The 14,385-nt window shown below is 40.9% G+C and overlaps 1 protein-coding gene across 12 annotated transcripts in view; it reads right to left on the bottom strand.

The window, feature by feature from the left end:
* MCF2L2 (MCF.2 cell line derived transforming sequence-like 2) overlaps positions 1-14,385 on the bottom strand; it is a 243,203-nt gene that overhangs the window by 21,134 nt on the left and 207,684 nt on the right. For 9 of the 12 annotated variants that reach the window (XM_067466067.1, XM_067466070.1, XM_067466061.1 and 6 more), the window contains exons 24-27: positions 12,998-13,076; positions 10,581-10,653; positions 6,411-6,520; positions 2,425-2,520 (exon numbers count right to left, since the gene is read on the bottom strand). In XM_067466067.1, coding sequence (XP_067322168.1) covers positions 2,425-2,520; positions 6,411-6,520; positions 10,581-10,653; positions 12,998-13,076 — 358 coding nt within the window. The remainder of the gene's footprint in view (positions 1-2,424; positions 2,521-6,410; positions 6,521-10,580; positions 10,654-12,997; positions 13,077-14,385) is intronic. The other 3 variants (XM_067466071.1, XM_067466066.1, XM_067466064.1) reach the window with 1 other exon arrangement.

Here is a 14,385-nt window from a genome sequence, read left to right on the forward strand (position 1 = left end):
ACTAGCAGTTTTAAATGAGTTATGATTCACATGACACAATCTCAGTTAAGGTCAAGTACATGGTGCCAGTCCACCCCCAGTCTGGGCTTTTGAATAAGCTCACCAGATGCTAGCGGGGTACAAATAAAGTTTAATAATAATAATAATAATAATAATAATAATAATAATAATCTGCTAAAAGATGTCTGCTCATTAGGATTTAATATCTGCTTGAGACAGGAAGATACCAAGTAGTAATTGGGGTCAATCTTTATTATTAAAAAGACATTTGTGCAAGGACAATTCTGTACAGAAAATGGTAAAGTTGGAGGAGGGACACTGGTGTTATTTTTTTTCCTTTACCGAGTCTTTGGATTTTCAAGTTCTGTATTAAATCTGTAGGACAGAAAGCTTCCAAGAGTACCAGAACAATTTTTGCCATCCAAAGTGCAGCATATTGTTTTGTAGAGAAAACACCTTGGGGGAAAGGTGTGGTATAAATTCAATAAATAAATAAAATACAGAGAGTGCCTGTACACATTTTTGCAATGTGCATCATCCATGAAGAGGTGTGGTACATGTGACATAAAAGAGGATAAGGGTGGAGGTAGGGAAGCAAGGAAACTAGAGCCTGATGTCGATATCTAGACAGCATTTTTAATGGATATGGAGAAGTGGGGAGTGCAGATGGGGCTGCAGTGCTGCCTTTCCTCCCTCTCCTGCCCCTTTCCTTATAGATATGACCTTGCAAGTTTCTACTTGCTGTGTAAAATGTAAAAGACGGGTACTGAATTGTTTTCCCCTCTTCACTACTACACATCTTATTGGAGATTTTAAGGGAGGGGTCAGTTCCATTATGGAAATGTGTAAAGGATCATTTGAGACTTCAGATGATGATATGATGCATCATATGTGTGCCAAGATGCTTTGTCAGCCCTTGCAGCACATCTATTTCCCCTGGTTGTCTTGTATCAAATGGGAGAATGATACCCCAACTTTTCATGTAAAATTAAAAACATGAGAAGAGCCATGCTACAACAGACCAAAGATCTACCTAGTGAGTTTTCTGTCTCCACAGTGACCAAGCGCTACATTGAGAAGCATACTATCTCTGAAATTGGATATAATATGGCCACTGGTAATTGCATCCTCTATGAATCTGATTGTATCCTTTTGAAGCCACCAAAGTTGGTGGTCATTGTTTTGCCTTGAGGTTCTTCATTCTTTAAAGTATATGCCATGAGGAGCAGTACTTTCTTTGGGCTGTTGTAGGTTTTTTCGGGCTATATGGCCATGTTCTAGAGGCATTCTCTCCTGATGTTTCGCCTGCATCTATGGCAAGCATTCTCAGATGATGCTTGCCATATGTATTGTCAAAGGCTTTCATGGCCAGAATCACTGGGTTGTTGTCGGTTTTTTCGGACTATATGGCCATGTTCTAGAGGCATTTTCTCCTGACGTTTCACCTGCATCTATGGCAAGCATCCTCAGAGATAGTGGATGCTTGCCATAGATGCAGGTGAAACGTCAGGAGAAAATGCCTCTAGAACATGGCCATATAGCTAGAAAAAACTTACAACAACCCAATGCTTGCCATAGATGCAGGCGAAATGACTCCTTTCTCTTCCCTGAATCTCCCACCACTAAGTTCCATTAGATGATGCCCATGTTCTAGTACAGTGGTTCCCAACCTTTGGGCCTCCAGGTGTTTTGGACTTCAGCTCCCACAGTTCCTAACAGCTGGTAAGCTGGTGAGATTTCTGGGAGTTGAAGTCCAAAACACCTAGAGGCCCAAAGGTTGGGAACCACTGTTCTAGTATTATGAAAGAAGACAAAAAAAAACTTAAATAAATTAAAAGCAGGGGGAAATCCAAAAACTTAGAAGCAAAATTTGGGATGTTACCATGAAGAACAGCAAATATAGGAACATGTTAAAGCCATCCATAAATGAGTAGTGGTAGTGTGATGTTCTGAGTCCCAGAATATCATACCACTCCTGTTGTTATGGGTGGGTTCAAAAGCATCATTTGGCTACTGCTTAGTTATAGATGACTTCAGCATGTTGTTATATACATTCTTCCTGCATGTAATTTTCCAAGAACGCACTCTGTTTTTTTTTAGTCCTTCCAGATATATAACAGAGAAGCATTTTTCTATTACACGCCTTCATATTTGGAGAAACGTCCCCTCCTAAGAAAGTGTGTAAATGTGAGATACATTGGTTACAATAAACTTATTTGTATTGTAACCAATGCCAGAGGAATATGTTTGAAAGAGGTTCGAGGGAGACAAGGAGATGGGTTCATCAGACATGGAACACGACAATGGGATGTGGTGACCAGGTGAGACAAGGGCTGATGGATGTTGCTATGGGATGGAGACAGCACTCAGAGTCAGGAGACATGTGAGCCAGTGACCAAATGCTGCAAGCCAGGATGGTTTTACCTTTGGGTGGAGCTCTGCGGTTGGAAAGACCTTGCAATGTAAACCGCTTTCTAGCAAGAGCTGAGCGCTCAAGATTAAGGCTGGCGGAAGAATCGGCTAGGAGAAAGAGGCAGAGGGGAGAGAGAAAGTGAGGCAGGAGGGGTCATACATCTTGCAGCGTATGAAGAAAGCAAAGAGTTAGAGTCTATAAGGGTTAGGAAGGGAGGGAAATATGGTTAATAAGGTGAAACCTCTGAGTCCGTGATTATGTAATAGTTAGCCAGTTAGGAAGGTGATAGTTATGAGGACAAGGAGGCCAAACTAGCTGAGCCAAACCACTCCCTTCTTCGGCAAAGGATGAATTTGACTAGCTAAGTTTCATCAGAGTGCAAAATGGAAGAGCAGGCTGGGAAGGGAGGGAAAGACAGTTCTGAAAAGGAGACAAATCAGCAACAAAGACACTGAAAAACAGGAATAAAATAACTAAGGCTCACAAAAATTCCCAGTACTGTGTCACTGGAATGGTAGGCAATCGAGTGCAATGACAAGAATCACAAATGCTGGTTTTGGATATAGGAAATTGTTTCAAAATTGGGCATCTAATGTAATGAGGCAGAGGAATCTTACATTTAATGCAAAGACTTAAATCCTCTGCAGTTCACTCATCTCTCCCAGTTCCCAAACAAAGCTGTTTCCCTATAGCCTCCTGCAACATTTCTTCTCCAAATATTTATGTAAGTGCAGGAGCTCTTAGGATATCTTACTGAAAAGAATAACATATTTAAATAAACATCATTTTAAAAACCAGTAAAAATGTTGCTGAGCTATATCCAGTATTAGGCTAAGAGGAAAAAGGAGATGCTGGAAGCTTGAAAGGGAATGCCCTCTGCCCCCAACCCATATTTCATCTGTATTGGGAGTGTATCCAGACTACACAATCACAGGAGTTGGATATCACTCAGATTGTCATGGCTCCATCCTATAGAAGATTAGGATTTGCAGTCCACTCTACTGCAGTATTTATTTATTTATCGTATCAGAAGCAAACCGAGGGTACAGTTGTAATGTATTTAAAAACACACACAAGAGTTCAAAATCTTCATATTCTATACATGTCCTTTGACTAGTAGCTGGCCACTTGGAGTGCCCCTGGTGTTGTTATAAGAAGGCCCTCCATTGTGCATGTGGCAGGGCTCAGGTTGCATCGTAGTGGGTCGTCTGTGGTTAGCTCTTCTCCACACTCACATGTTGTGGATTCCACATTATGGCCCCATTTCTTAAGGTTGGCTCTGCACCTTGTGGTGCCAGAGCGCAGTCTGTTCAGCGCCTTCCAAGTCGCCCAGTCTTCTGTGTGCCCAGGGGGTAATCTCTCATTTGGTGTCAGCTATGGCTTGAGGTTCTGGGTTTTAGCCTGCCACTTTTGGACTCTCACTTGCTGAGATGTTCCTGTGAGTCACTGTATACAGCAGTACAGCAACAGAATTTTCTGGCAGAAATCTTAAGTATCTCACTAAATTACACATTCCAGAATCCCACAGGATGATGCCATGGCAGTTAGTATCAAAGTGCTATAAACTGTGCAGCATAAATATACACCTGTTCTTTTCCTAAGTCACTTTACCAATAATTCATTTGGCCCAAGTACTATGAAAACTTCCCAAAACCAAGGGTTTTGGGAAGTTGATAGCTATTTATGTCTGTTAACAACAGCATTGTACAAAGAAACAAACCCCCACCTCAACTCATGGTGCTACGGCATTTTCCTTTTAATACTGGCAAATAAAAAACCTTCCTTTCTCTTCCATATGTATTTCTTCCCCCCCCCCCCCCGCCAGTTAAATCTTTATGCCCCCTCCTTAGCTGTACAATTCTATAAAAACGCTCAAATGCTAAGCAATAAATAAAGTATTTACCACTCTTGCTTATCTTTCTGTGCAAGAAATGGGTCATCTAGCAGAATTGTTGTTCAGGATGATTTACCCTTTAGATCTGGTACAGGACAACTTATTCTTTATTTTTAAGACAAAGCAAAACACTACTTAGTCATCGCAACACTGATGCAGACTGCATCACTCCTGGACAGGCTTTGTGTCTCTTAACTTTAATGGAACATCTGTTACAAAATGAATGAGAACCCTGGGCACTAATTGAAATTACATCCGCAGTCATCCAGGAAAAATGAAAACCAAGAGTTTGCTGGAACATCACAAAAGTAGTGCAAATCAACCAGTAGATGGGGCACAAGAGGCACTACACAATTGCTGGGAGTGTAAGAAGGACTGTGAGAGTGTCTGTCTTTCTTGCCATGCTGCCATTTCAGATGTGTGAACTAAGCTGCTTGGCAGGCCTTTGCAAACCTCAAATAACGGAAATGGCTGTTTTCCCAAATGCGTGATGTATAGCTCCAGGATATGAGAAACCCGAAGGCAAGAGCACTCTTGTTTTCCAAACCTCCCAAGAACAGAATATTTTAGCTCAACGGAACCACACTTCATGTCCTTCATGAGAGTGGAGGAGGGATGAATGGGGAATTCACACATTTTTAATTGCCATCGTGGCTGGTTCATCATGAATCAACTGCAGCATAAGATATGTTTGAATATCAGTAACTGCTGAAGGGGAAGCAACTTGCCTTTTAAGGGCTCACCACCGTGTAAACTAGCTGCTGAAGGTATGCACTATTATGTTTTAATCTCCTGGCATCTCCTGGTAAAAGGACATTATTATATGACCATCAAGCTAAAATTCTGAAGAACCACAAGCAGTGGTTCTCAACCTGGGGTCCCCAGATGTTTTTGGCCTACAACTCCCAGAAATCCCAGCCAGTTTACCAGCTGTTAGGATTTCTGGGAGTTGAAGGCCAAAAACATCTGGGGACCCCAGGTTGAGAACAACTGCAAGGGTCTTGCAAAAACTAATTGCTTCTTATCCTGCCTGGACAAGTCCTGATGGGCATTTCCATTTTCTCCATGCATAAAGACTACTATGCATGACTCTGTACTGAAAGAGTCCCTTTCAGCATGGCTTGCTCTCCCATTGCATGTCAAGGGCTGCATGAAGGAAATCCCACTGCAATCTAGAATCCCTTCTCCTCCTGATTGTCCTGTTTGCCTTCCCAGCGAAACAAAGAAGTAACTAATCCCCTTTGTTCCTATCAATAAGAAGATAGTACATGGACAATACACACCATGAGTACTCTGACTAATTCATGTTCTGTGGCATCTTCCATATTCACAATAGCCTTGTGTAAGGACCAATTGCTGTGAGATGAAAGAATACCCAAATGGGGATAGATAGCTCTGTGACAGAGCACATTGTTTTGCCTTCAAAAAAACATCAGATACAACCCCACAATTTTATCACATCAGGACTTCAAGTAGCCAGGTTGCATGAGATCTGATATTGGAGTCCTACCTCTGCGGCAAATCAATCAAGTGATAATTGAAACAGAACTCCTTACTTGATATTCAAATGAAAAAAAACCCCAAACAAAACAGAAACATCTGTGACAATGAGCCTCAACGAACACTGAGTAATCAAGTCAAGGGATATCAATGGATGGCCAGTTTGTGAGCCAACTGCAGGAAATGGCATCTAGAACTATGCATCACAGCTAGGGTGAGGATAAGTCACAATGTATAAGGTTTTTCTTCTAGAAATCTCCATGTGTGGTCTGTAACACATATATCAACAAAGTCTATAAACCAAGCAAGACCTTATAGTTCTGTGTTACCATTTTATGGAGCTTGGAAAAGTGACTTTTTTGGATGACAACTCTCAACATGGATATCCTGGCTGTGACATTCCTGTCATCTAAAAAAATAACTTTTCCAACCTCGATCGCTTTGGAGCCTGCATTTGAGGAGTCTAGATCTGGAAGGTATTTCCCATTTTGTCAAACCGTAGATGCAGGAAACAGAAAAACTGCAGGTGATCAACCAAGAGAAGCCATGTCCAAGTGGTGCCCTCCATGCTTGGTTTGTGGCACATTTTCCCACCCAGCCTACCTCTTTTTTGTCTGGCACTGGGGCTGATATTCTGGTCTCGGTTGTTAGACACTTCCAGGCTTAAGAACTCCGATTTATTTTCGCACAAACTCATCGACTTTCTGCTGTACCTTTAGAGATAAAAAAAAAATCAAACAATTGTTTTAGGTGGGTATTAGAGGAGCATGAAAGCTATCTGTTGCCACAGGCAGGGCTTCCCCAATTCATCATTACAATGTCACTCAACTTCAAAAACTTCTTGTCAAATTACAGTTTTTGACACTAAAAATGCACAGCGAGGGGCTAAAGATAATTTGGAGGAGATACATGTGTTAAACAAAGGCTGAGAAGAGATATGATAGCCATGTATAAATATGTGAGAGGAAGCCATAGGTAGGAGGGAGCAAGCTTGTTTTCTGCTTCCTTGGAGACGAGGACGTGGAACAATGGCTTCAAACTACAAGAGAGGAGATTCCATCTGAACATGAGGAAGAACTTCCTGACTGTGAGAGCTGTTCAGCAGTGGAACTCTCTGCCCCGGAGTGTGGTGGAGGCTCCTTCTTTGGAAGCTTTTAAACAGAGGCTGGATGGCCATCTGTCAGGGGTGATTTGAATGCAATATTCCTGCTTCTTGGCAGGGGTTTGGACTGGATGGCCCATGAGGTCTCTTCCAACTCTTTGATTCTATGATTCTATGAAACTCACCCTGATGTTCCTGATTGTTACTGTTCTTGTTCTGCAACCAACCACTGGAAATGCAGAAGGGAAATATGTCTGGAGAGGGAAATATGATTCCCAACATCTCTTTCTCAGCATATTCTACTTAATAACTCTAACAAGGAACATAGTTTTCACAGCTGCACTTCCAAAGTTCAGACTCAGGCAAAAGGAACTGCTTGATAAATGAAGGATTCAGTATTTGCAAGCACTAATTGTTTTATCAAATTAGAGTTTTGTATCTGGATCATTTCCAATTTTAGCAGGACTTACATGAAAGTCCTGCCATGAAACACTCTGACCTGCACTAATGCAAATATTTAAAATGGAATCTGTCAAGTACTTTCTATTTATATGAGGAAAAGGAATATACATGGAATCCTGCCATTGCCCAGAGTTAAAAGGGTGATCGCATAATTTGCAATCCCTGCTTCCACCAACTAGTTAGAGATGCCTCTTTATGAGTCACCATTCTATTTTGCAATGGTCCATCTGATTTCACTCATATCTTTCCTTCCATGTCCCCCATTAGTTTCCTTCCTCCTTTGGTTTTTAGTCTTTCTAGTTTCCCTGCCCACATTCTTGCCCATATCAGCCCCATCTTCCAGGTTTAAAAAATAACTTGCAGAAGTAGCACAAGCTTCATGCCTAAGTATCAAAAACGAAAGAAGGTGTTTTACAATATTCCTCTCTATTTGTCATTCAATACATTTTTGTGGTCTTGCGGTATGAGCTCCTGATTAACAATAATTTCGGCTGCAGACCAAGTATGAGTCATTCTGGGAGGGGCAATTTGGTGGGTGAACGTTATCTGATTAATTAATCAAGCCTCCATCCATAGGCAGGGAATCACAGATCCTTCCCCTTTTATGGCTGAATCTCATGCATTTCACTTCATGTGTTTTACTTTCCAGATTGTGTTACATCTCATGTTTGTTTCTTTCAAGTCCTAAGGGATTATCCCTATACGGCATACTTAGAGGCAGACATCAAATAAGGAAGGCAGGAAGGAAGGGAAACTGCAAATGCCAGAGTATCTTCCATTGCTTGGAACTGGGTCAGACCAACACCAATTCCCTTATTCAGATGTTCTTATGTCAGCTGGTCTTAATGTGATTGCCTCATTGTACATTTGACACATTTTACCAGAATGACACATAAGACCTGGCTCACAGCTGCAGTGTCAGGCTTCGCTTTGGAAACGTGGCCCTAGATTCTAAGTTAAGAGCAATCTTTAAGACTGAGTCACTAGATCATAAGGTGCTGCTTCTATTTACTCACTCTTGTTTATTCAGATAAGTAACAGCACAATTTTTCTAGAAAACGATTGAGAGGTAGCTCAACAGTTACTGATAAGTAGTGCAGGACTTGTGCACAAGCTAGAGTTTAAGACCCTAGGTTATGAGGTATCTTTAAATCTAAATTCTAATGAAAAGGATTTGTTTATCATGCTATAGAAATCTAAATCCTTGTTCATAGCCACCAAACTTAGTGCACTGTGTACAACAAACACATCATAGTAAGATTTTTGGATCTTCTCCTTCAACTAATTCAGTTACACTCTAAACCAGGGGTCCTAAAACTAATGCAGTCCAGATGTGGCCCTCCAAGGTCATTTACCCGGCCCTTGCTAAGTCTGAAACGACTTGAAGGCACAAAACAAGAACAACAACAATCCTAGCTCATCAGCCAAAAGTAGGCCCACACTTCCCATTGAAATACTAATAAGTTTACATTTGCTAAATTGTTCTTCATTATTGTATTGTTTTTAAGTGGATTTTGTACTACAAATAAGATATGTGCAGTGTGAATACGAATTCATTCATGTTTTTTTTCCAAATTATAATCCGGCCCTCCAACAGTTTGAGGGACTGTGACCTGGCTCTCTGTTTAAAACGTTTGAGGACCCCTGCTCTAAACAAACACTTTAAATATCTAGATTTATTTTTTTTCCTATAGAATGCACATTTATGAACCAATTGTAACCAGACATCATATATACACTTTGGTTGATTTACTGAAAATGCAGGGCAAATTAATAAGCATCAGAGATTTCTACTCCAAAAATGCTATTTTAATCTATTTTCCAGGGACATTGGTGGGGAACTTAGTATAGGGGTTGTAGGTACTTCAACATGCTTGCTTCATTCCAATAATAAGGGAACTTATACATATCAACTTTGAAAACATTCAGCAATGTTTGTTTTTTTGGGCCATCAGAATAACAGGTCTTTTTCTGTGCACTACTTAGGTCATGTTGTGGAATACTGTAAACTTGACATAGTTCAGAGGCCTAGGCATATTTTACTCTGTGCCTATGTTCCCAAAGCCATAAATGAACATGAAAGACATTTCATTTCATGTACTCGTTTTAGCTGCCCCTTTGAGCAATTAGCCAAAAAACAGGAGACAGAAGTAGTCCAGAACAAAGATTCCTGTCTTCACAATGGAAGGGAAAGTTTCATATCTAACTAAATGCTAAAGAGAAGCAATAACAACCATCCCACACTAATAGACTTAACCTAGAAGAAAACACCTTTCTAACTTCCAAGACATTAATAGGCTTTATTATTTATTTAATTTATTAATTATACAAATAATAATATATTTATTGTTAGCTTCTATGTGTGAAACATAGTCAGAGCCAAAGTAGCCTTGCTCAGTGTACAATTTCCAATCTAATATAGCTATGTCTTTTGGGAAAAGCAGATTGCATTATGCAATATGACCCGTGTATCCACAGGTGATGAGGGCGGGTGATATGTCCCCAGATTTTATTACAAAATCATTGGTAATAGTGAATTCTATTGAAATTAAGGATTTCTGACCCAAGAATACCATGGAGTTGTGCCTGAGAATCTATTTTGTTGAATAAATGAAATTGCAGATATCGGGACCACAGATACAGGTGCCTACTGTACTCTTCTTCTTCAGACAGCAATGTACAGTATAGTGCAGGCATAGGCAAACTTGGGCCTTCCAGGTGTTTTGGACTTCACCTCCCACAATTCCTAACAGCCTCAGGCAGGCCCGTAGCCAGGATTTCATTTCAGGGGGGGCTAAAAAAAATTCAGGGGGGGTTTCGGGGGGGGGGATGAGTTTCGGGGGGGGGCTGAATCTGAGTGAAAGAGGGTCTAGCCTAGCAAACCTTTTGTATCATTACCCCAATACCCCCATGCATATGGGATATATTGAGTATGGTGATCAGATCATGATATGAATAAACATAACAGTTTAAATAATGCACCAGTAAGGCCTTTTCGCGAACCACCATGAGAATTTCGGGGGGGGGGGCTGAAGCCCCCCGAGCTCCCCCCTTGGCTACATGCCTGGCCTCAGGCCCTTTCCTTTCCCCCCTCAGCCGCTTAAGCTGGAAGGGGTCTAAGGCTGTTAGGAATTCTGGGAGTCAAAATCCAAAACACCTGGAGGCCCAAGTTTGCCCATGCCTGGTATCGCAGATGTTTAACCCATTACCTGGAGGAATTGAAGGTATTCATTGGTGCATGATACACACTCTCAGTGATTCTTTGGTGCAGCTGGCTTGCTTCTGTGAAAGAAAACAGGAAAATACAGCATTTGTGAACGTTTCCTTCTACTTGCATGGATATAACTACGATCACTTGAACAGAGGTGCTTGGAACTAATCTGGGGTGTGTAGTGACTGGTGGAGATTTGTTAAACCAATGCAAAACAACAACCAGATACTGGGAAGGTTGGGGTTTGTTTACTGATTTCTCAATCAGTATCTATCTTATTGACTGAGCTGTCCATCAGAAGATTATCATGGTGACTGATGGCCTTAATTCCAATCACCAGATGATTGCAGTGCTCTGTGGATATGTGAGGAGGGGAAAATGGTTGTCTTTGAGTCCAGCATTAGTTGTGACTTTGCATACAGACTCTGGTTTAGAAGTTATCAAATCCATATCCCCTCTGGATCATCAAGAGACTTAATCAGCGTGTTTTTCTTAAATCTGCAGATGTCAAAGCATATATATATATATATAACTCATATTTTAATTTCCCCCCTTTCAGATCAGCATTATCATCCTTAACAGCAATGCCATGTTATGTTTTAAATTGAAATAATGGTTTTAAAATAAAAAAGTAACCTAACAAATTCAATGACCAACTCCAATTCATGTCCAGCTGACTGGGTGTGTTTAACCTTTGTGTGTGTGTCAGGAGCAACTTGAAAAACTATAAGTCGCTTCTGGTGTGAGAGAATTGGCCATTTGCAAGGATGTCACCCAGAGGACACCTGGATGTTTTGATGTTTTACTATCCTTGTGGGAGGCTTCTCTCATGTCCCCACATGGGGAGCTGGAGCTGACAGAGGGAGCTCATCTGTGCTCTCCCTGGATTCGAACCTTCGACCTGTCGGTCTTCAGTCCTGCCAGCACAAGGGTTTAACCCATTGTGCCACCGAGGTCTCCTGACCAAGTAGGTAAAAAGCTATGAAAGTTTCTTTTATGTATGCTGAAATTCAATATACATTTGTGCATATTCTACCTGATGAAAAATAATATTATAGGCACAGTAGGTGTATATGTTGAGTCTTGTCACATAATCTACACAAGGGTTGGGGGACCTTTGGTTGTACAGATTAGGTTGGGTATCCATTTGTGCTAAGCAAGCATTGCTAATGATTATGGAGGTTAGAAACCATCATAATCTGTAGAACTTCATCGTTGAATCAACTTTCCACAACACAGCACCCTCTAGACATGATGAACTACATTTCCCATCAGTGGCTTTCTTCTAACCACAGTTCTGGTAGAGGATAATGTGGATTCAACACATATGGAAGACATAAGTTAGGAGAAGGCTGATCTACACAGGAGAGAGATGGGCATGCCTGTCTTACTCTGGAGATACAGACTGCAAGAAATCTCTTGTCTCCTTAAAAGGATGCCTTGCTCTCTGAGAAAAGCAATGTACCTGTGGGAAAAATCCCTGCACTCAATTAAGGAAGATGTAATTATCAAAATAGAAAGGAAAAATATGTTTCCACCTTCTACTCCTACTTCATGATTGCTAACATTTGATAGAAAAGAATTAAAACTTGACCCGTTTATCTCATGTTCATCTTCAACATGCAAGGTCAAATTTTGTTGTTGTTTTGTGCCTCTGGTGATACAGGTATGTGTTCAGGTGCCAAATATGTTTTCCCACTTTTGAAGTCTGATGGTTGCATTTAGTACCAATCCAACAGTCTGGGTGAGATATTTTGCTGATTTTCTCCAGGGCAATATGGGAAAATTAGCACAATAATGGGCGGATGCTGCTCTCTCACTCTCCCCGATGGGAACAGAAAGAGAGGATACTAGCCTGTGCATGTAATAGGTTTATGTGAGGTCTTCCTAGAATATGATGGTGATTGCTGCATTTTATCCAGGAAGCTGTTGTGCAAAATGGATTTGCAATCAGCCCTCTGCATTCGCTGGGGTTAGAGGAATAGAAAAATAAAAACCCAAATATCTTAAAAGATGCTGTTTTTGACATCAAATAATACCTTTTTATTATTTTCTAGGACTTCCAGGGTGACTCTGTGGTGAATGTCTGCTGGAAGTTGACCACAGAATTGCGCAGGTGTTCTATTCTGGAATTTCTATGATCAGCTTCTAACAGAAATTGACCATAAAATTGTACTGAAGGATCTAGAGATTCCTTGAGAATATTTAATCAAACACATTAGTAACTAAATCCGCAAAAGTCAAATATGGACTCACAGTATATGTTTGGATTTTATATTCATGGGTATACTCATGGATATACCAAAATCTTAAAGGATAGGCTATCAGCATCACTCTGAAATTAACTCTCAGAGGATGAGACTATGGCTATGCCTTACATCTATATCAACCAGTTCCCACTGCTTGGTATCTTACCTCTGCAAGCTTCCAGTTGTCCTGTTAGGACTTTTCTGATCTCAGAGACCCATGTGTTCTTCAGCTCCACAGATGCAGCCTAGAAAAAATAGGACAAATGGAAAATATCCAGCCATGATGGTATTCCTGAAAATTAGTAGCTCTTAGCTGCCAAGTCTGGAGATCAATGCAGCCACTCCAACAAACAGCCGAAGCAATAGAGGCGCTATCCAAGGTGCTGGATCCATTCTGGGAACAAGGCATGGTGCCATGGACAGCTCATTTAAAATTTTACATGCAAGCCCAATCAAGATTCACCATTCCTCTAACAAGGACATCTGGGGACACCAGATGTCATTGTTCCTGCAACAATAGGCCTGAGATGTCTAACATATTTCTTATAAAAACTTACATTCTAGGACTACAACTCCCAGTATCCCTCAGCCAGCATGGCTAGTAGAAATGACATGTGGGAGGATTCTGGGAAGGCACTGTTCCTCAATGTCTAAGATAAAGTACAGCAGAACAGAGTCCTTCTTTAACATGGAGACAAAGCAAAGTATAGTGCCCCATTGGGTAAAAAAGCCTTTTTAATTTCTTTTATGTTCCAAAATGCCAAGTGGATCCTTTTAGTTACATCCAGGACCTTAAAAAAAAGGAGGAAGCGACTTCTCCCCACCTTCTCATGTACCTAAAATAATATGGAGGCCCACAACTGCTAGCCAGCTCAATTTAGGGCACAAATCCGTTCTTCCTGTGATGATGGGTTATGTGAGCCCCCCTCAAGGCCCCTACCAGTTCACCAATCTTGTTTAAACAAATTTTAAAAATGGACACTTGTCAAAAACATTTAACTGTATGTAACTGCAATACACATGAACTACTTTGCATGCCCTACAGTGCTGTGGATTTGCTGATTCTTCTATCACAAACATGAAACTCCAGCAAGGGAAAAGCAACTGGGTATGTGGTTGGGTGTGTGTGTGTGGGTTGGGTGGGTGGGTAATAGGATGCTGCAGCTAGAGGACAGTTACACATTTGTTTTTCCACCTGCTGCTTCCCTCCTGCAAACATCTGCATCATTGCTTATTATGCAAGAGGAACATTTTGTCCCACCATAAGAGAAAAACTAGCTTGCAGGGCTGGACTTACCATTAGACAAAATTAAACGACTTGAGCAGCAGATTTTTGGTACCATTATCAGGAAGAAAATTGTTTGATTACTTAATCTTCCAGTATTTCATTTTTATTGCTAGGAAGGGGACAATATGCTTATGGGATTGTCTGCCAAATGGGTCAAAATAATTTTCCTGGCTTTAGTTGAGTTGGAACCATTTGCTTAGTCTCAAGCTACAAAATGTATTGGGTTGGCCAAACAGCTTGTCTGCCAAAATCATGAGTAGCTATTA

Source organism: Anolis sagrei, chromosome 3 (assembly GCF_037176765.1).
Source record: "Anolis sagrei isolate rAnoSag1 chromosome 3, rAnoSag1.mat, whole genome shotgun sequence".
NCBI lineage: Eukaryota > Metazoa > Chordata > Lepidosauria > Squamata > Dactyloidae > Anolis > Anolis sagrei.